The 19,760-nt window shown below is 52.5% G+C and overlaps 1 protein-coding gene across 1 annotated transcript in view; it reads right to left on the bottom strand.

The window, feature by feature from the left end:
- LOC131206459 (titin-like) overlaps nucleotides 1-17,972 on the bottom strand; it is a 101,756-nt gene extending 83,784 nt beyond the window's left edge. Inside the window, exons 1-3 of the mRNA XM_058199012.1 lie at nucleotides 16,540-17,972; nucleotides 15,887-16,500; nucleotides 14,468-15,529 (exon numbers count right to left, since the gene is read on the bottom strand). Of these exons, the coding sequence (XP_058054995.1) occupies nucleotides 14,468-15,529; nucleotides 15,887-16,500; nucleotides 16,540-17,972 (3,109 nt within the window). The remainder of the gene's footprint in view (nucleotides 1-14,467; nucleotides 15,530-15,886; nucleotides 16,501-16,539) is intronic.
- Between the last annotated feature and the right edge of the window lie 1,788 nt (nucleotides 17,973-19,760).

Below are 19,760 nucleotides of genomic sequence, written 5' to 3'. Positions count from 1 at the left end.
GGGACCGGCCCGGGAAGAAAGTGAAAAATTGATTAATATCAGCACCGCACGACGGCGACAGGCGGCCGCGTGAGTCGTGAGACGCCAAAGTTTAGGATCGCGCTGTGCAAACAAAAACCGGCCAATGATTGGCAATTGGCCTTGGCGGACCACAGCAAAAGGGGCCCATTCAATTCATGTATTCATAACGGAATTGTAATATAAAATTAAATGCAGAACTCAGCGAGTTTGCTACTACATGGTCCTGCGAGGTCCGAAGTGTTCTCCTGCAGAGGTCTGCAACTTAGTTTTCGACGCTAGCAAATTTATCGTGAACCATAAATAGCGATCCGCTAGCCGATCGATTTGCGACAAGTTATGGGCTTTTTTCCTTTTATCGTCGTTCTCCGTTCGGTCTCATAAACCAGGGGGTTCTAAGCACCCCGTCGGGGGAGGTGTGCGATACAGCGACAAAGTTAAGACGTTGCCAGCCGTCAATTAGGCCCCCCGCCAGACGGCCAGTGGGGCATAAACCAATGGGGCGTGTACTGTGGAGAACGTAAACCAGCGAAGGAGTAGAATTGAACAACCTTTCACACCAGCTGGAGGCTTACCGGTGGCCAATCGAAACAAGCCGGCACCGAGTCGAGGACGAGGCTCACGCACGCTCACGGGGCTTACCTGTGAATAAATCAAAGCGAGACAAAATGGAAAACGGAATTAGAAGAAGGAATCATCCCGCTCGCAATCGGAAACAAACGGCGATCATGGGCCCCAAGCGGCCCTTCGCTGCCCGCAGGGAGCCCTGACTGCGACCGAGGCTGTAAAAAGCGACGGAACATAAACTAAAGCCCCTGTTAAGCCGATGCTTCCGACCCGGCGAATGTGTCAAACCACTCTCGGGGCGAAAGCTCCACCTTTCTCTGAGCGAGCTCCCAATTGAACTGGTTTGGGTTGCGTTGCCGGCCACGAACCGATTGTTAAACACTCGTACATTAATCGGGTTTCTTTCCTCCCTTTTTTTGCAGTGTCCAGGGGATGGCAAAAAAGTGTAACACAAATCGGCCGCGGCCGGGCGCAATTAGCGATAAATTTATTTTGCCAACCCCGCTCTTTTCTAGACGATCATAATTCAAAATTTACGACATAATAACAGTGGTCACGCGTGAGGTTAAGTAGCCGCGGCACCCGCCGCGCGCCCGGTGACCGGTTCCAGGTGTTCGCGGTGCCCTTTCGGGGTGCAAAATAAATAGAAACACTAACCACGTGGACGAGCCTCGCCAGCCAGTCACCTGCCCTGGAAACTTCCCCGCGGGGTTTGGTCTCATAAATTGTCAATCGCTTCACCGATCACCCAAGCGCCAAACGCACCGCGGGCTACAACAAATCCCGTCCCGGCGCCCGAGAGAACGGCCGCAGGGTTCTAAAACAATTCTATCGCCTCCATCGCCGGGTCCTGCAACATTGTCGCTCGTCTCGAGAGGATTAGCTCCTTAGCTCCAGCCAGCCAACACCGATTGGCCACCCCTTGGGCGGACGGAAACAACGGACAAAAAAGTGAGCCCGCGTGGAGCAGAATCCCTTCTACGGCAGAACAAATGTGAAATGAAGTCCACACATATTGGAGAGATACGGTCTGGACCGGTGTAGGCTAGACGTTCCGAAACCATCCACGGTTGTCATGTGGCCCGGTCGGGGCCGCTTGCCGAAACGGAGCCAGCAGTCAAATGGATTATGAAATTGGATTCGATTGCCGTTTGACAGGCGCGCCATAACGCAACCAACGGGTTTTTGCTGTTTTCCCACTTCCTGCTGAAAACACAGACAAGGGATGGGTTTTACTGCGGGTAGTTTAACATAAACAATCACGCGAACGACATGCCCCGATAACGGATGGAGCGGAAACCTGGCACGGCTACGTGCAGACCTTACATTGTTGCCTGGAAGAAGGTCGCCGCGTCCCAGACGGGGGTACTAACTTAATTATCACCATGCAGTTAGGGTTAATCAGAAGCGAATAAATGTAGATTGTTTGCAAGTCGATCGCACCTCGGCTAGGAACAGGGAACGAGCAGCAAATCTGGGAGTCCTCCTTTCGGTGTCCACAATGTAAGATTGGCCATTCAATTAAGACGGTCTGGGCAAGGCCAGTGAGAATAAACCTGTCAAAGTAATCAAGAAAACGTTCCTGCAATCCATAATTCGAAGAGCTTTACCGTAGGTTTTAAAGTGGATCTTTGGATGGAGTGTTAAATCGACTACATCGAAAAGTAGTGCAACGTCTCAAGTGTTAACCCACGTGAAGCAAAGCAATATGCAAATGACATGACTCAAGTTCAAAGCGATTTCCGAGGCACTGATTAATTTGGAGCGACAAAATCGACGATCCCATTTGCAAATTGTGGCTCCAACTTCCAGGAAAAGAGGCCACCCGCCAGATTGCTGAAGTCATGCATGATGATTATGCTTCGCTTTTGATCAATCGCACGGTGACCCGCCCGCCTCGGGGCAATCCATCCCGCGGAAAACGGAACCGGAAATGTTACTTTGACGCCTTGCCAAATCGTTCGCGTTCGCGTTTCGGTTGATATCACAGAAATGCCACATCAGCAACCTCGCGACCGACCAGATAACAGGCCCGCTGCTCCAACAGGATGATGGATCACGATGGGCGACGTAGAGACCCGGGGGCCACATCCGGGTAATGGCGGCAGCTCCGTATCACTGTCGCCGCGGGAGGCCAGTGCTGTGAAGCTTCTTCCAGCCGGAGCCAGGAGCTGAGCGGGGCAAAGACACACTGTCTGTGGCCACCGGTTCGACCCGCGCAGACGGCGAAGGTGCCAAAACTGTCATCATGATTGATTAGAATCGATCCATTACCACGACGCTACGGCCGCGGCGGGTTACGCGCGTGATTCAGGTGCAACCTGATGGGTAGCAAAGGTCGGCACGAATTAGTGTCGCTGTCGCCGAGGCGGACAGCGCTTGACCACGGCCTGTTTACCGTACGAAATTGGCAAGAGCGAGTTTGTAATGAGCCCGAAGTTATTACGTCCTTGATGCACACATTTGTTTTCCAGTGCACGGTTTCGCATATTTTACAAAGTAGAAGTAATTGAAAAGCTTCATCGCTTTTAACCTTCCACGAAGGAACTACTCGAAACTGCTCGAATGAACTGTTTAGCTTATCCAATCTGATCAAAATCAAAGGACTTGCTTCCAATGGATATACGGAGCCCTCCAGTGTGCCGGTTATTTCAAGCGAATTCGGTCCATTAGTAGTGTAGGGCAATTGAGAAATTTTCCGAGGACCCTGTTTTAATTAAAATTGCCGAATCATACAGCAACCCATACGAACCGTTCCCTCGTCCCGGAAAAGTAACTCCCGGTTTTGGAGTAGCATTAATTATTGCCTTTACTTTCAGGGCTTCTATCCTTCTATCTCCCGACGAGCTGATGAAATGTGGCGCTGCCGTTCGGACCACTGCAAAGCGGCACTAAAATATTAAAAGCCCCACAACCAGATGCATTTCCCCCCAATATCAGTTCGTCCGGTCGTTCCCGGGAATTATCAGTTAATAAACGCTGATTCCGGTCGGGCGCAGAACTCCAGTTGGCCGTCCGGCTTGTGTACTTAAAACCCCACCGGGGGCCTGGAGCTGACGGTGGGTCATTATTATGAGCGGCCATCAATTCGCAAAACACGCTAATGCATTTGCCATCGATCGAGAAGAGCCATCAAAACCGTCGCCGCCGGGTGACCGTTAGAGGGTCGGTGCCACGGGGACTCGTCGTCATTCCAATCTGTGACCAAAGGCAGATGCCGACGTACCATTAACATACGTCAAAGGAAACGGACTCCAGGTAAGGACACTGAAAGGATTTTGTGATCATTGATGGAAATATAAAAAACTAATTATAAAAGGCCTGATGTTTAGCTGATAGACAAAAGACTCCAGGTCTGGTAGTTGAGGAATTGCGTCACTTTTTGCATCACTTTTAAACAGTTGGCTTATCTGGCTTTTATGAAACTCTCCCTTGGAGCATCCATTTGAATAGAGAATCCCAAGCCCGCCAAGCAATCAACGGCAGCTCCCAAGCGCAATGGCGGCGGTCCTCGGTCACGTCGTTGCGTTCCGCGGTTTTTTACCTGCGTCCGCTGCATGTCCGCCCCATTAAGATGATTCACCTCGCGCCCCGCGGTAAGTACTGTTACTATTAATAATTTCAATTAAAAACGGATCTTATATAAATCATTTCTCTCGCGCTCGCGCGCCGTTGGCCGCGAAGACGTGCCTCAAACGCCTGATGAGCCTGCCGTCCCTGGCCCGCCTAATGACCAACCGGATCGACCAGAATAGCGTCGGTCCGTCTTGTTGCCCCCCCTGTACCTCATCATATCTATAACTCTGTTGGTTTGGCTTTTTTCCGGTCATCCTCTCTGTCACTGTCGAAGATCGGGATCCGAAGCGCTCCCGGCCCCGCAAGAAAGAAGCTTCCAGTGGAGACCACAAAGAAAAATGGAATTACCCCGCGAAGGAATAACGTTCCGGAGCCGGAGCAACAATTTGATGGACACTGCCGAGCCGTGCCAGCTTTTCCTCTTTGTCGTCGTCGTCGTCGTCGTCCACAGAACGGTATGTCCCTCTCGGTGGACTCGCCAAGGGATGCTACAATTAAATTGTTTCAAAAGTAAACTTTTCTCTTCGCGTAGATTCCCTCTGTGTTCCCTTCTAAGCCCCCCGGAGGTCTTGATTATCTGTTGAGATGGTCGACGTGCGCATCAATTTTTATTGCCCGCATCGATCGAAACGCGCTGTTCTGGGATCGCCTCCCGCGTCGGTTTCTCACACCGAACCTCCTGGCGGTGAGCCACGGGTCCATAAATTGATTTTAATTCTACCGCACCGGGCGTAAGGTGCTATAAAATTGTATCGCACAATGTTACAATATGGCTCCTTCAGAACGCTCGGCTCGGCCACGGCCACCAAAGTGTTAAGAATGGGACCCCCGTTTATGGTGGTTTAATTGATACTGTCTCTCGAAATTGATAGCTCGTATCTCGCGCGATACTGTGTAGCTCGCGCGGTCGGTTTATTCTTTTATCGCCCATGATTATTGGCCCAATTAGTTCGAACGATCAATTTTACTGTACCACATTAATATTGCACAGGATTTAATCGCTTAATGTGTCATTAGGTTTAAAAGGTTTTGAAGGATTCAACGAATGGAAACACAAGGCGTGGTTGAATTTGTCCTCACAAGACTCTTATTACTCATTAAAGCATGAACTTATTTTATAATTAATTACCGCTAGTAAAGTACTTTAACGTGGTTTTAATCTTAAGTCCAATCCCTCTTTTGTCCTTAAACATCGCTTTTCGATCAACTTTCACCCATTCTGCTACTAAACTGATAAAAATCATCTATCCGGGCCACCGGGCTCGTCATAAACAGTGCAGCAAACGGAAGTGGACCCTAATGGAGCGAAAAGAATTTCTCCCCGAGCGTAAAACTGTTTTAACACTTTGCGCGACTGGGCCAACCTGTGCCCAGCGCTCTATCTGGCCCCCGTCTAACGGACCGGCCCGGCCACATTATCGTTTCGGTTGTGTCAAAATCCACAAAAATTCGCGTAAATTCCCGGCCAAACAGCAGCGACCTACAGCCCGGCGGAAGAGGAACGACCGGGATCGCAACGACGTACACCCTCTGAACGCTAGAAAAGACCATAAGACTAGCGGGACCCACGTTGTGTCCAGGGTGTCCCTCCTGCATCGCCGTACCGCCGGGGCGAGGAATTTTTATATCGCTCATTAACCTTAATGAAGAACAAGTACAGCAGCGTACGGTCCGCGATGGTTTGGGTCGCGAAAAAAGAACGACTCTCCTTTACGACCCAACGAGGCCGCGGAGCAGGAATAAAACGGGAGCCCTCGCGGAGGTCCTACCAACCCGACGACTGCTAAATAAACTGCCCACCGTGTCCGTGGAATGAGGTGGCGCAGGTTGTTTATTGGTTGCGATGTGATGTGAAAAGTGCAACTGTGTCTCCGGCGATGTAAAAGGTGGCAACGGCGTTCGTCCCCCAGCCTTTGTTACACTCTGCCTCTGAGAAGACTCCGGTGTCTGGAGGTCCAGAGGGGGAAGGTCTGGGTCTTCTGGGACCCAGATGACACGATAGTTACACGACGGCCGGCCGTCGTCTTCTGCCCGGGCAAACTCCCCGGTGGGCTTAAGGTGTCAGGCCCAACTTTGGTCAGGAGGGGGGAAAAAAAGCTGAACCTCCTCTACGGCGAGCATAAGAAAATTAAGCCAGCGTCGGGGGCAACATAGAGCACCATTTTGTTCCGTTCCGGGCCCAGCTACGCCAACTCCCTGCGCGGGAACGCTACAAGCCCCACGAGTCCCGACGTTTAACTATTTATTTCGTCGTTTCTGTAAACTATTTACCACCACTTTGTGCCACCTACAATTACCCTCCCGGCGGGCGGTGTGTGCGTGGCAGTGTGTGCAAAAGAAATGTCCAAGGAAGTCAAACAGAAGAATGGCGCGCCAACCACCAGACACGAGACACACCACAGACAATTCCCATCTAAGGTGCCAGGATCACTTACACTAACGATCGTTTAACCGGTCTACGGTTATTGTTATTGCGGCGCCCGAGCGGGACGGCCGTGCGGGCCATGTGGTTGTATCCTTCTACTCGATAATGGTATTTTTAAATCGATAGACCCACGACTCAAGGAGGCCCTTTTGGGGAAGCGGCGAAGAAATGCATTACCGCGTTACCTGAGCACATCGCCGCTACGTGCCCAAGTGAGACACTAATGGCGTGGGTCCTTCGGGATTTATTGCTTTCTTCGACCATTTAAGAGAGTAGTTAAAATGAATTAGAAAAAACCGGAATCGGTGATCGAACGAAGCTCTAAACAAATAGTGCCCGAATGATTGTGAAACCTTAAAAATAATAAAGGAATATGCAATCAGAGCGAGCGAGCGAAAGCGGGGCCGGAAATAAGATTCGTTTTCGCGCTGAACAACACGGATCAGATGCGCATCATCGACACGAAACACGTGCATTCCATTTACTCCGCTGCAAAGCATGCACTCAACAGTTGGGTGGCGATTGCACAACTCCCGGCAGGATGCACTATTCGGGGGCATTCGAATGTAATGACCCTTTGTTCAAATCGTGCCCTTCACCAGTATCGGGTTGCATCCCGACGTTGCAGAATGACGTTTTGGGACGAATGAAAATTGAGTGGGAAATCGGTTTCACCCGGACTCGACGACGGGACGATCGAAACGAGACAGAACGGAAATTGGAGCCCAATCCCTAGGTCGGGAAACTATCATTTAAATCAATTTATAGTCAGTTTTCCGGAAGGACACCACCACAGCGGATCGCCGGGCCGTGGCTGAACAGAATCCATTTTAATTTTAATTGTAACCAGTATACTAAGAACTCGGCCGACATCGAAACCTGACAGTCTATATTTGGGGGGCAAAGGCCGTGCATGACAGCAAATTATCTGGTTGATTGTAGTGATTGACCACCACCCATTTTTTGGTCACTGATAACTGTGCTACGAGAACGAGAATGGTTAATTTGGGGTCAATCTACCAACGGATAACAAGTACCGTGCAATCGAGGAGTTAAATTCGTCCAACGCACTTGACCGCTTCACACCCGTTTTTAATGAATCTCCCACCTCGAAAATGTCCTCGAAGGCTAATTTCCCGGCCCCACTTACGGGCCACACTTGAGTATGCCAAATGCAATCACCGGAAAGTCGTTAAAAAGTGCAACATCTGTATTTGCATTAGCTGAATTGCTACTCCAAGCGCCCGAAAGCAAGGACAGTACCGAGTGGCCTCGCTTTAGAACTGGGTTCCCGGAGGTGCGGGTCCCCCGGCACGAGGTGTGAATTTCGGCCGAGTCGAGCAGAAAACTTTCGAAAGAAAAAGAGCGCATACCGAGGAGATCAGGACATGAAACAACAGAGCGACAGAGCGCTCTGCCGGGCACCGGTGCATCGCTTAAGATGCGATTTGTTCATCCGGCACCTGAGCTCTCACCGGTGTGGCAACCGGCATTCCGGAACCCTACCCGACCGGAGGAGTGTCGTCGAGGGTCGCCCGAGACAAAATACGGTTATTAATGGCGGTGGCTGCTGCTGGCAGTTCTGTCACTTTTCGCTTTACGGAAGTGCTCTCGAGGAAACCGAGGGACTGCTGGGTGGCTAAGGTATTCCCATTTTCCTAAACATGTCCTGCGGGCTGCGGGCGGCAACATTGTTTGGATGCATTCTCGGCAGCAGCTGCTTTGCGCTCGAGGTTTGCATAGCAAAACAAAACGCAGTCCCGGTGCAGCTCGGGATGAGCTTTTTGCCGGCCCCGGGAAAATTGTCAAGGAGGTTGAGGCTGTTGAGGTTTGATTTATCGCATGATGTTGGATGCATTTTTAAAGCGTCGCCAAGTGTTGCCAAATTGCCCGGCGCTCAGGTATATTCCGTGGACGAGAAGATGCTAATGATGGCACTGCTGCCATTGACGCATTAAAAGAGATGTATTTCGTCTAATGTTCCTAGCGTGAAATCGTTTGACGACGTGTTTACCAAAAATATCGAAGAAGGGAAAAACCAGTATGAGTGTGACAACAAACCCGTGTTTGATAACAGAGCGCTTCGTGGTATGTCCTTATCTAGCTTCCAACACCCAAAAGCAATTTTTCTACATGCCAACAACTTATCTCTCTGGTGGATTCTGTTCAAAAATCAGTCTCAAAAATCATCGATAACCGAAAACCACGAAACTAGCAAAGGTTGAACGTTTACACATTGAAGTGCTAAATAAGCAACCTTCAAACCAAACTTTCTGTTCGCATATGTCCCCCGATTCCTCTGGTTTCCGCCGTGACCCAGACATCATTCTAAACCGATCACTGCATCGCTTTTCCGAACACATTTTTTCTCGCCGCAATAGTGCCGAAAAACATGCTCCACGCGTAGTGGTTTTGTCAAAAAGTTTCACCACACCCGGCCCGGAAAAAAAACCCCGACACCCGGTTCGGAAGCGTGAGCAGCTGTGCAGCGATCAGGACAAGTGAGCGAACCGCAGCGGAAGGACACCCACCGGGGGGCCATGAGGCGAGAATTTTATCATCCCGAACTTTTGCGACAAAAATCTCAACCCCAGAGAACAACTTCGGGCAGAGTCGTATCGTGGCATCGTTATGAGCGTTAGCCCCTCTCGCCTCCGGGGTCGTTTGTCATAAATCTTCTTCAATCGAAACTTTGGCCCCCCCACCGAACCCCGTATGTGAGTGTCGCTCAGTCCGCTTAAGCTTCCGTCGAATATCCACCGAATTTCGCACTTTTTGTGGTTTCATTTTTTCCCCAGACCAGCTGGGCTCTGGGGCCGACTTTAGAGACCTCGCGGAAGTTTCGCGCTGAGTGAGGAAAAAAATGCTCCGGAAACTTTTCCACATTCACGTAGCGATCCACGGTGCCCGGCGTGCGGGGGGCGTACATTACATTCCAACATCGAGCACGGCCCGATGGCTCAAGATGGCTAACACTTCAAATTCAATTCGCTACGCTCAAGAGATCGTACGTGACGGACGGATGGTGGGGCCGACGGGGAACTTTTTCACATTTCCATGTCAAACCGCTTCCTGTGTCCGAATCCCTCGCCTCCCTACGGGTGGCCACAGCCCACGTTTCGCGTCTTTGTTTACGTTTGCGCTCTTCAACTTTCGAGACGCGCTCATCTCCGACTGCTGCTGCGGTCCCGGAAGTGCTGTTGGATATAAGAAAATAAAAATACTCGCTCTCGAGCCACTCGGGACTCTGGTCTCGGGGTCAGATGGACGCGAACAGTACGCTAGTGGTTTTCAAAATAGCACAACTTTTGCCACATATCCGAAACTAGTTTCCCGTCCGAGAGTGCCGGGCTATGATCTACTGGGGATTGACGCAGTGCCCCGTCCGTTACAGCCGGTGCCACAAAAGCTCCTCAGAAGGACCTCTCGGTGGTGGATCGAGTTGAACTTTTCCGGGAGTTACTTCTCTCCGGGTGATAGCTGAAGCGGAATCCGACCTGAACGGTTCGTTGATCAATTCACTGTGGCCGCGTTCTGTGTGTTTTGCCGAGTAACAGTCGTGACTTGCCCTGGCATTCTTCAACGTGACCCCGGGAGTGTTGAGCTACGAAACTCGGTACCGAGCCGTACGAAACAAATAATCTCAAGACGGGCGATGGCGTCTGTTTGTTCTCCGAAACCCCAGCCCGGAAGGCGAAAAAAGTACACTCCGGAGTGGTACCACTTTTCGCACCTTCTGCTACCGCGTGACCAGGACAATCGAGGGCCCCGGAATCGAGTTTCGACCCGAAAAGTGATGGATTGGATGGAGAATTTTCGGCGAACCGGAACAACCGGAAAGTTTCTAATTGAAAACGGGTACCAACAACACCGACCGAACGAACTGGCTGGCCACAGCCCCAGTGTGGGCTGCCCAGGCGAAGGATTAAATTGGATTTATGGGCCCCGCACACAGTGGATGGTTCGCCACGATCAAACGAAGTTCCCCTTGATTGGGATTGTAACTTAGTCAATTTAGTTCAATTTATTTAACTTTCGAAAGTATGGCGAGTCCGCTCCCAAGCGGCTCCTGCGCCGTATCGCTCAAAAGCTCTTCCGTGCGTGGTGTTGTTAAATTATTAACCTTTCGATTGCCTCAGAACACTCAGAACCAACGTAAGATGGTAACGCGATGGTCCCAATCCATCCCTGGCAGATGTTTCGCTTGAATGTCAAACCATCCCTCTCGCGTGGTCCATGATATTTGCATTTAATTGTGTCATTTAGTTTAGTCATTCAAATGCTTCGCCAATCAAAAAGGTATCAATGGCACCGGGCGGAGAAAGGTCAGGTTTCACTTTCGTTCGCGTGCCGAGCTGGGCGCATTAAAGCGCACCTTCTTAAAGTTCATCCTGAGCCGGCGCCAGAGTTCCATTTCGCCGGCTGTCGATCAACCCGGAGCATGGGGTGCCGTACCGTGCGATTGATTGGTTAATTTGCGAGCCACTTTCTCTCGCCCAACGCTGCATCGGCCGGATCGGTAATGAAATGGCCGGACATGCAGCGAGAGTCTTGGGGAAAACCCTTCCATCGCCTGACGCCGTCAAATGCACACACCAAAGCCGGGCAGGGCGCGTACACGGTAGGACCGACAGCTAGAACATGCACTGCAACCCGCCCTGAATCGAGCTGATCGAGCGCTTGTCGGGTAAATTTGTTCGCCCCGTTATCGACAGCGGCAAGATTGACAGGCGACGACGCCAAACGCGCTGCGCTGCACCGGCCCGGCGAAAAAAGTAAACCGGGGACACACGGAAAAAATAAACAGGCACCGGGAACGACACGATTTGCCTGATGAACACCCCCAGCCCACCGCGGGGGGTGTGGTGGTGGGCGAGTGACAGGAATTGACAACGCCACAGGACATATCGGCCGGGGCGACTCTCGCTCTCCGGATCGCTCTCCGCTCGTAGAGCCACGCTAATTGAAGTCCCCAAGTCAGGACGAATCAGAGTCACTTCAATGGACCGTACCATCAATCTCCTATTTCCACTCCGGGCCGCCATTGACCTTTGCACGAACGCCCGTACGGCTAAACGGCCATTTGTCACTTTCGCACGGGGAACTTTTTCCCGACCCGGGTAAGGACACCGAACCCGCAGGTTCGGTCCACAGCGGGGAAGATGAATCGGATATCATTTACAACCCGAAACCGAACGAGAAATGGTAACATTAGTATCATTAGTGAAAAGATCAACGAAGCAAACAAAACAAAACACAAACGCGAGTTATTGAAAACTCATGAATTATTCAAACATTTGCCAAATATCATAAAGAAATCCAACCAATCCAAACATATGTTTTTGTTAAACGAGTTGGACAACAATCTACACGATATCGACCCGAAAAGCTTACCTTCCGAGTACAGAAGGGAAGGTAATGATCGCTTATCGAAATGTGATAAATATTACTGTCACATTTTACAACCCAAAAACCAATATGGCCATTCCATTCCGTTTATCTACCATTCGGTTATCTATCATCCTACATCAACTGCCGATGCCATATGGCCGGCACTATCGTAGTTTTTTCTGCTGCGACACAATAGTTTTGCGTCAACAGTGTCCTTGAACGCACATTAACAGGAATTGAATGTTTGTCCACGAAAAGATCTATTTGTAACACTAGTTAACTTTCCACGAACGCTTCCGACAAGAACGTCGAATTACGGTGCATTAATTGAGGCCGTCCCCCGATCTTAAGCCGGGTCGCGCGCGATCGCGTGCCAAACGGTTCTCGAAGGTAAGCCAAACTGACGTGCGAATCGGGCGTGTGACGTGTTTGTACCTCGGACGGAGCGATAAGCTCCCGTTTCTAGCCCCCGCGGAATCATGTCACGTCTGGGCGCGGACGAGAACCGCACCCCGAGGCAGCAGCGGCTGGAGGTCTAATTCCTTTTCCTTCCGCATTAGGTTCAAGATGTCACAAGATGGCGGCACGGCTCTCGTAACTCGTTTCTGCCTGGCCCGGGGACCAGCAGACGCCAGCCGAGCCGCAGATACGATGTTCCTAATTGTCGCTTGATGCACGTCCTCAAATCCCCCAGCCGGAAGCTGGTCCGTCGGAGCCATCAAATCCGACACCTACGACGCGACCAGCGACGACTCTCTTCCAACGCACCGACCCAACCTGTACAGCTTCAGCGGTAAGCCTCTTGGCGGCCGTGGGCCCACCACCTTCCAGATAAGGTCCTTAGAAGCGAGGCGAGAGACACGGCGAAAAAACGCGCCCGGAACGTGGCTGGAAACAGATTTTCCCTTCGCCGCCATTTTTCATCGCTCCGGCGCGGCAGTCATATTTATCAAATGTCAAAAACTTTAATTGCCGCTTGCCAAGGAACTCGCCCGGGCCCGGATTGGCGGCACAAAATTGGATCCGTGTCCCACCGTCCCGGGCGTCCGGCGTGGCGAATGTGGTACACGATTTGACATTTTCGCCTTTTCTTAACGATACGCCACCGTTTCGGATTCACGGTATGGCGCGGGCCCGCCAGGCCACGCCACGGCCAAGTGGATTTTCTTTCGGGAGCAAATCCTGATCACACGACAGGCCGAACCGAAACACATCACGCGCGCGCGCGCGCGCCCTCACAAGATCTGTGGCGTGTGCCCGGCCCGGTGTCACTTCAAGTCTTGGGACCGGGGGCTTGGGTTGCGGCCGGCCATTGCTGGTTCGCGTGATCTTTCCCAGTAAATCTGGAGGCTCTGGCAGCCTCCTGCCTGGAGGCTGCCACTCCGCGGCCCGTTTATTGATTGTTGCTAGGAACGGCTGAAGTGGTTTTGCTGATTAGCTTCCACACAGGCTCTGGAACATTAGCACTACATCACCCTCTGGGCTCAGCCGGAGGACCCTTGAACGCGACGCACAAGGTGTCACTTGTCGCGCTTCGTGAGGACGCGATGAGCTTTGGACGGCCTATGAGATCTATCGCTATTTGTTTCGATTTCCGGTTCCGCAACCTGCTCTTCGTAGATCTAGATTCCATCCAGTTGTTGTACTTGTGCTTGTCTATTGATCCAAAAAGCCCACAAAGGTCCATTGAAGCGAATCTGACTCTAAGAAATGGCCAGATTAAAGTTGAAGGTAAATCCATAACCGGCCGATTTCTGGTCTATCGGTTTTTAGATATTAGATGATGCGCTACGTTTTCTTAAAGTCAAGGCACAATCCCTAGTCCTGCGGGAACAAAGGAACACACGACGTAAGGGACGCTGAAAAATGAATTGCGTACGTGGACGGATTGCCTCAACTTAAATGGCCTCTTTCCAATCAGATAGCATCTCGTCTATTGCGATGCGAGATGATGACCACCGTTGGTTGGAATATCAGCAATTGCATCAATGACGCAGGGCAAAGCCATTGAAATAACTTTCAATATTGCTGCCCTGCCTGTTCCGTCCCTTCTCGCGGACAACCCACTCCCAACCCACCCAGCTCGCACACCGATAACAGCAGTTTAGAATTGTTTGGCGATGCAACTGCAATCGACCTTCCGGACAACCTTGACCACTGCCCGGGTGTAGTCATCGCCGACCGACCGACTGACGCACACACCCGACCGAAGACCGAGTGCCGTAAACTCGTATCTAGATATAAATTGCAATGCGAGCAACACCGTGCCGGGCGATAAAACATCTTTCAGTTTAATTGCCCCCTTATCTTATCGCTGGCCGGGCCGGGAACTCAAACAAGTTCCGTCGGTAAACCACACAGTGCGCTCGGGAGCCGCGATAACGCAGAGGGGGGCTGTAGCTGAATAATAACATAACGTGTGGCCCGAAAAAGGGCGGTCATTTTGCAAAACGACACGGGCCATTGGGCCCCTAAGAGAGCCGTACGTACCTTGTTCAGCTGTATCCTGGGCTTTATCCGCCACTTCCGAGTCTGCCGCTACAGGAACATCACCAAAGTCCCGCTTCGGTTGGTCCAGCTGTCCCTGTGTCACTTCCGACCACTCATTGTCTTTGTCACCGGCGTCCGGCGATAACGGCACCGGGGCAACATCAGCAGCTTCACTAACTTGTTCACTAACAGCGCGCTCAATGCCAACAATGATTCGCTCATGAATCTGTTGTATCTGCTCCGAACTGTCCTCGACGTCGACCGGTTCGATCTGCGCTTTGACCAGCTCCTCGAAGTCACTCTCAACTGTATCGCCTTCGACGATGTCTACGTCACCAACAATCGCATCGATATTGCTATCGGCGTCCTCGCCGCCGTCGTCGTCTTGCAGCTTCCGTCCTTCCGCCGTTCGTTCGGACTCGCCACCATCAGCGTCGTCCGGGAGTGCCGCGGTCGCTTCGGGTACGTCACCTGGCCTGTTCCTATCAGCCGTCGCACTTCGGTTGTCAATCGGTCCAACACTTTCGGCCGGGGCGGGTCCGGGCGCTTCGGGCGGATGCTGCGGGTGCTCCACCGGCACGGCACGGCCATCGGGGCCGTCGTTTGCCATGTCACTAACATCTTGCTGACAGGTGCCCGGCGGCGCAGACGGACCGCCATTGTCGACGACGGGCTGATCCGGCTTATCAGCCGTGTGAACATTGTTTACCAACTCATCTTCGTCCACCGCCGCCGCCGGCGGTTCGGGGTCTGACACTTCCTGATGCTGCTGCTGCTGCTGCCGCTGCAGATTATCTGTTTCGGGTGCACCCACGTCTTGATCGATGGTCAACGATGAGTCCACGGGCGCGTTCACGCCGGCATCCGGTTGGTCCGCCTCCGGATCGTTTTCCTCGGCAGCCAGCGTCGCCATTCCGATGACTATGTTCGCCGACGGTCCGCCGGCTTTTGGCGGTTTCTGGGGTGATTCGTCACCGATCGGTTTCTTCCGTTCGCGCCGCTGCTGGTTGTTGTTGGTATCGGTGATAACAGTTTCGTCGGCCGTGTCGATTATAACTATCGGTCTGCCGGCCACACCAGGTGGTGAAGATAAAAAAAAGCATGGAAAAGAGCAGAAAACATTCATGAAACACGATACGGGGCACGATAAACTAACCGAATATTGATAGCACAAAAACTGTTTACTTAGCGAGCCGACCGAAGCGAAATACGCCTAACGGTATGCAATACGCCTTGCACACAAAGCGCTTTAGCGGTGACGCTTACCGTAGCGTTCGCGGAGTGAGTGTCTCGGATAGCGTTTTTCATGCGCTTTCAAACACAAAAGCTCCAGGGCAACTTACCACATTTCATCTTCTTATAATATCGCTTTCTTATAATTTAGTTAGTTGTTACTACCGAACCTGATGTTATTTTGATGTTGATGCTGCTGATGCTCGAGCGAAGAAAACTCTTCCTCCACCTCGCCGATCGGAGGCAGCAGATTGGAGCTCCACGGGAAGTTGAAGTACGCCTCGGATGGGCCACCGGACACGATTTCCGGCGGGCCGAGCTTTTCGCCATCCTCGTCACTGTAGCCGTCGCCGCTCAGGAACTGCTCCGGGGTCGTGGTAGTTTCCCGCGACAGCACGCTGCTCCGATCGTCGTCATCCTCCGACCGGCCCATGCAGTACATCTTCTCGTCGTCCTCGTCGCTCGAGCTGCTCTCGATGTACGTATGATCCTCGCTCGCGATGATTTTGATACACTTCCGCACGATCGTTTCCGGTGCCACGAGCATGTCCGGCTCGCCGTTGTACCGCACCCTGGTGGTGGGAGACGTTGGCGGGGCCACCACGGCTTCTTTCGGCGCAACGGACACCTTCGGGTGGAAGTCAATCAACCGCGGCAGATCGTCGGTGCCATCGGGTAGCGGCTTCGGTTTCTCCTCCACCACCGGACCATCGCCAGGGACCAGGGCGCACTCGTGGATCACTTCGGTCGCATCCTGCAGCCAGCTCTGGACCGTGTTGTACTCCGCCCCGAGCGGTTGACTTCCGGTAGCGGGCGTGGGCACTACGATCGATCCTGACGGCTGGCCGCCCGACGTGTGTTTGAGCCGCGGCGGAGGAACCACGATCGGAATCGGAACTGGGATAGGGGCCCGCTTTTTCGGCTCAACGATGGCTGCCTGGCGTGGCAAGGGTCGCGGCGGAACGGCGGAAGTCTTCAAATCGACGTTTTCGTAATGGACAGGTGACGGTTCCGGCTCCTCGACACTGATCCGCCGTCGGTTGGCAGTCCGGGCCAGAACCATCGTCTCGTACGGCTGCACCGTCTGGATCGTCACATTCTCGAACGGTCCGTACGGAACCGTCACATTCTCGTAGTTCCGGTTTTCGTCCACCTTCATCACGCTGACGTTCTCGTACTCCGTGTCACCCTGGACCGCGAGCTGGACCACGTTGGAAGTGGGGGCCGCCGGTGGCTTGAACGTGAACAGATTGGTCGGCTCGAACTTGCTCTCCAGGTTGAACTCCTGTTCGAGCAGCGTGAACGGTTTGAGGGCTTTCGCCAGCTCCAGGCTCTGGCTGCCGATGCCCATCGGTCCGTTCGACGGAATCGTGTAGTCCTCGGACGACAGGCTCGAGCAGATCGAGAACTTGTCCACCACCGTCGAGATGGTGCTGGCCGTATCGTCCGACTCCGAGATTAGGTCGCTGATATCGTCCGCAAACAGATTACTGTACGACTCGGCGTCCGGCGGTGGAGGGGCCACCATCGGTGGTAACTCCTGAACTGTCGGAGGGGTCGGCTGTTTCGGGGCCACTTCCGCTGACTGCGGTTCCACCGGAGTCAGTTTGCGTTTGTTGAGTTTCCGCGGTGGAACCGGCGGTGGTGGCGGAGGTCCACTCTTCCGTTCGGGGATTTCTCCCACATTCTCCCGACTGCCGCCGGACATCGCCATCATCGGCTGGCCGGTTTCGGGATAGAAGTTCTGTACCCGGCCCTCGCCGTTCCGCACCAACAGTTTGATCGCCACGTTGCTGTCCTTGAGGCACTTAACACACTCGATTCGCGTCATGCGCGTCACGCTGACCCCGTCGATCTCCAGGATCTCGTCGCCCTCCCGGAGGTGGCCCCAGCTGGCGAGGACCCGCGATGCTGGGCTGTTCTCCGCGCAGGACTGAATGAACAGGCGCTGGATCTTCTCGTTGCTCCGGTTGCCACCCTGGAACTTGAGCCCGAACCCGAGCCGCTCGCCCGGTAACCGGTACACCAGCACCACTTCCGGTGCGCTTGGGGTGTCGTCCGGTGACCGACCTTCGCCGTGGTTTATCGACAGCACGGTCACGAACTGTGAGTCTTCCTGGTCCGGCCCAACCTGCTCAACCAGTGGCCGGTGGGGGGTGAGCTCCAGATGCAGATCCATCCTCGGGTCCGGTTGGTCAGGCTCCACTGGCGAGCCCACCGAGGCACCCGGTACCTGATCATCGACCGAAACGACGGTTACATATTTCTCCATTTTCGATTTCGTTACGTCGTTACGCTGTGGGTGACCGTGTCTCTCCGCCCTAAGCCTTTCTCCTTCGCTCCGATACCGTCGGATGCCGTTCCGATCCACTTGCCAGCCAGGCCACACGCAGTCGTAGTGGCTTCACTTTTTTCTGCCACTGCCGCTGCTGCTGCTGCTGCTGTGTCCGATGTCTTATTTCCACCAACCGAACCGTTAGTGCCAGGTGCCGCCGGTTCAGGGCTTCCTTAGCGTCTTCCCGAGCGGATGGGGCGAGTTACCGGATCGCCAGCGGTGGCAAGCAAGCATAATCCCGGCGAGCCGCCGAGCTGGGGCCAGCTTATCAGGGCGTTGGAGCGCGAATTCACGACACTTTGCGTGACGTCCGACGTCTCGGCCGAAAGAGGGCGCAGAGCTGTGAATGGTTTTCGAGAGAAAAGGAGAAACAAAACAAATTAATGAACTAGTTTTAAGGGGGCGCATTACGGTGTCCATGCTCTGGGTATTGCGGCCAATTGAATATGCATTGAGTTGCGTTTATGAGGTTATGCCTGTCAAACCCGTGAGTTAAATCCTCAATCAGAGAAGTTTAGAATTAGTTTCCGTTTGTTTTGTTCTTGTTAATGCTAGTTTGTAGATTACAGAGTTGTTTTCTTTGAGAGCTGTTAATATTTGTTGGTGTTATTTTCTTGTTTATTAATCTCCTTTTCATTGTTCTGTTTGATTGTTTTAATTCCACGATAAACCGTTGCTTGTCTGTCTCTAGTTATCGTCTACTATTCACTTGTTATCACTTCCGAACTCAGTTCTTCTTTCCATCTCACTAATAAATCAAAGGCAATACCCGAAAAGTGGACCGAAAGCCTTTCAATTTCGCTGAAGCCTATTCTGTGACCTTCAAAATACCCACCAGCAACACCAGCAGTGCCTATCACTGAACACATGTGGCCAAAACCCCAATTACATCCCCAAAACACAACGAAAGTGAAACCTCCTTTGGTCCGGACCAGACACACAAACACACGCGCTCGGGCACGCGCCGGGCAATTGGAAGAGAAAATAATTTAAATTGATTCCAATCGCCGGTATCGTTCCGATGGCGCACACACCGAACCCGAGGATCGGGGTAGTTTACCGGATAATTATTACCTTTCAGCTCATGGCCAACAGCGGAGTTCGGCCGCTCCTATCACTACGCGCCGTGTCTCATCTGCCCACTTCCCCCGGGGAATGGCGAACAATTGCGAGCAATTTATTGCCCGGTCCCAGGACCGGTCGGTAGCCAACTAACCCGACCCCGGGCCACCTTCCGACACCCGGACGGATCGGCTGAAACATTTTCAATTTCATTCCACCGGCCGCGGTAAGATATGAATTGGCGGCGCCCGAGATCGGCCGTGGCCAAGGCGCGTGGTGAAAGGAAAGTTTAAATGCCGCGGCCGTCGGCCGCCGTTCTGTTGTCGGTTTGAACATCATAAAATCGAAATTAAACGAGACTTTCTGTGTAATGTTGATTACGACGATGGCGCACGCGCCATCGGAAGCCGATGTCGGAATGAGCGATTGCTTTCCGTCGAAGGGACCTGGTTGGCGCTCGGGACTGGCCAGATAATCTACACGACAACCGGCAGTAGTTGAAATGGCGGTCTCCAGAGTGAAGAGTATCAATTACTCGATACCGAGCAGCTTATCTTGATAATAAAGGGATTAAATTTAACGTCAAAATAAATTGGTTCGGCGATTTCAAAGAGGGTTTTTATGGGTATTTGTGTTCCGAAAGCTTCTTCTGGATTGGATCTC

Source organism: Anopheles bellator, chromosome 1, assembly GCF_943735745.2.
Source record: "Anopheles bellator chromosome 1, idAnoBellAS_SP24_06.2, whole genome shotgun sequence".
Lineage (NCBI taxonomy): Eukaryota > Metazoa > Arthropoda > Insecta > Diptera > Culicidae > Anopheles > Anopheles bellator.
The sequence above is the reverse complement of the archived record's forward strand: the minus strand, read 5'-3'. Positions and strand labels throughout refer to the sequence as shown.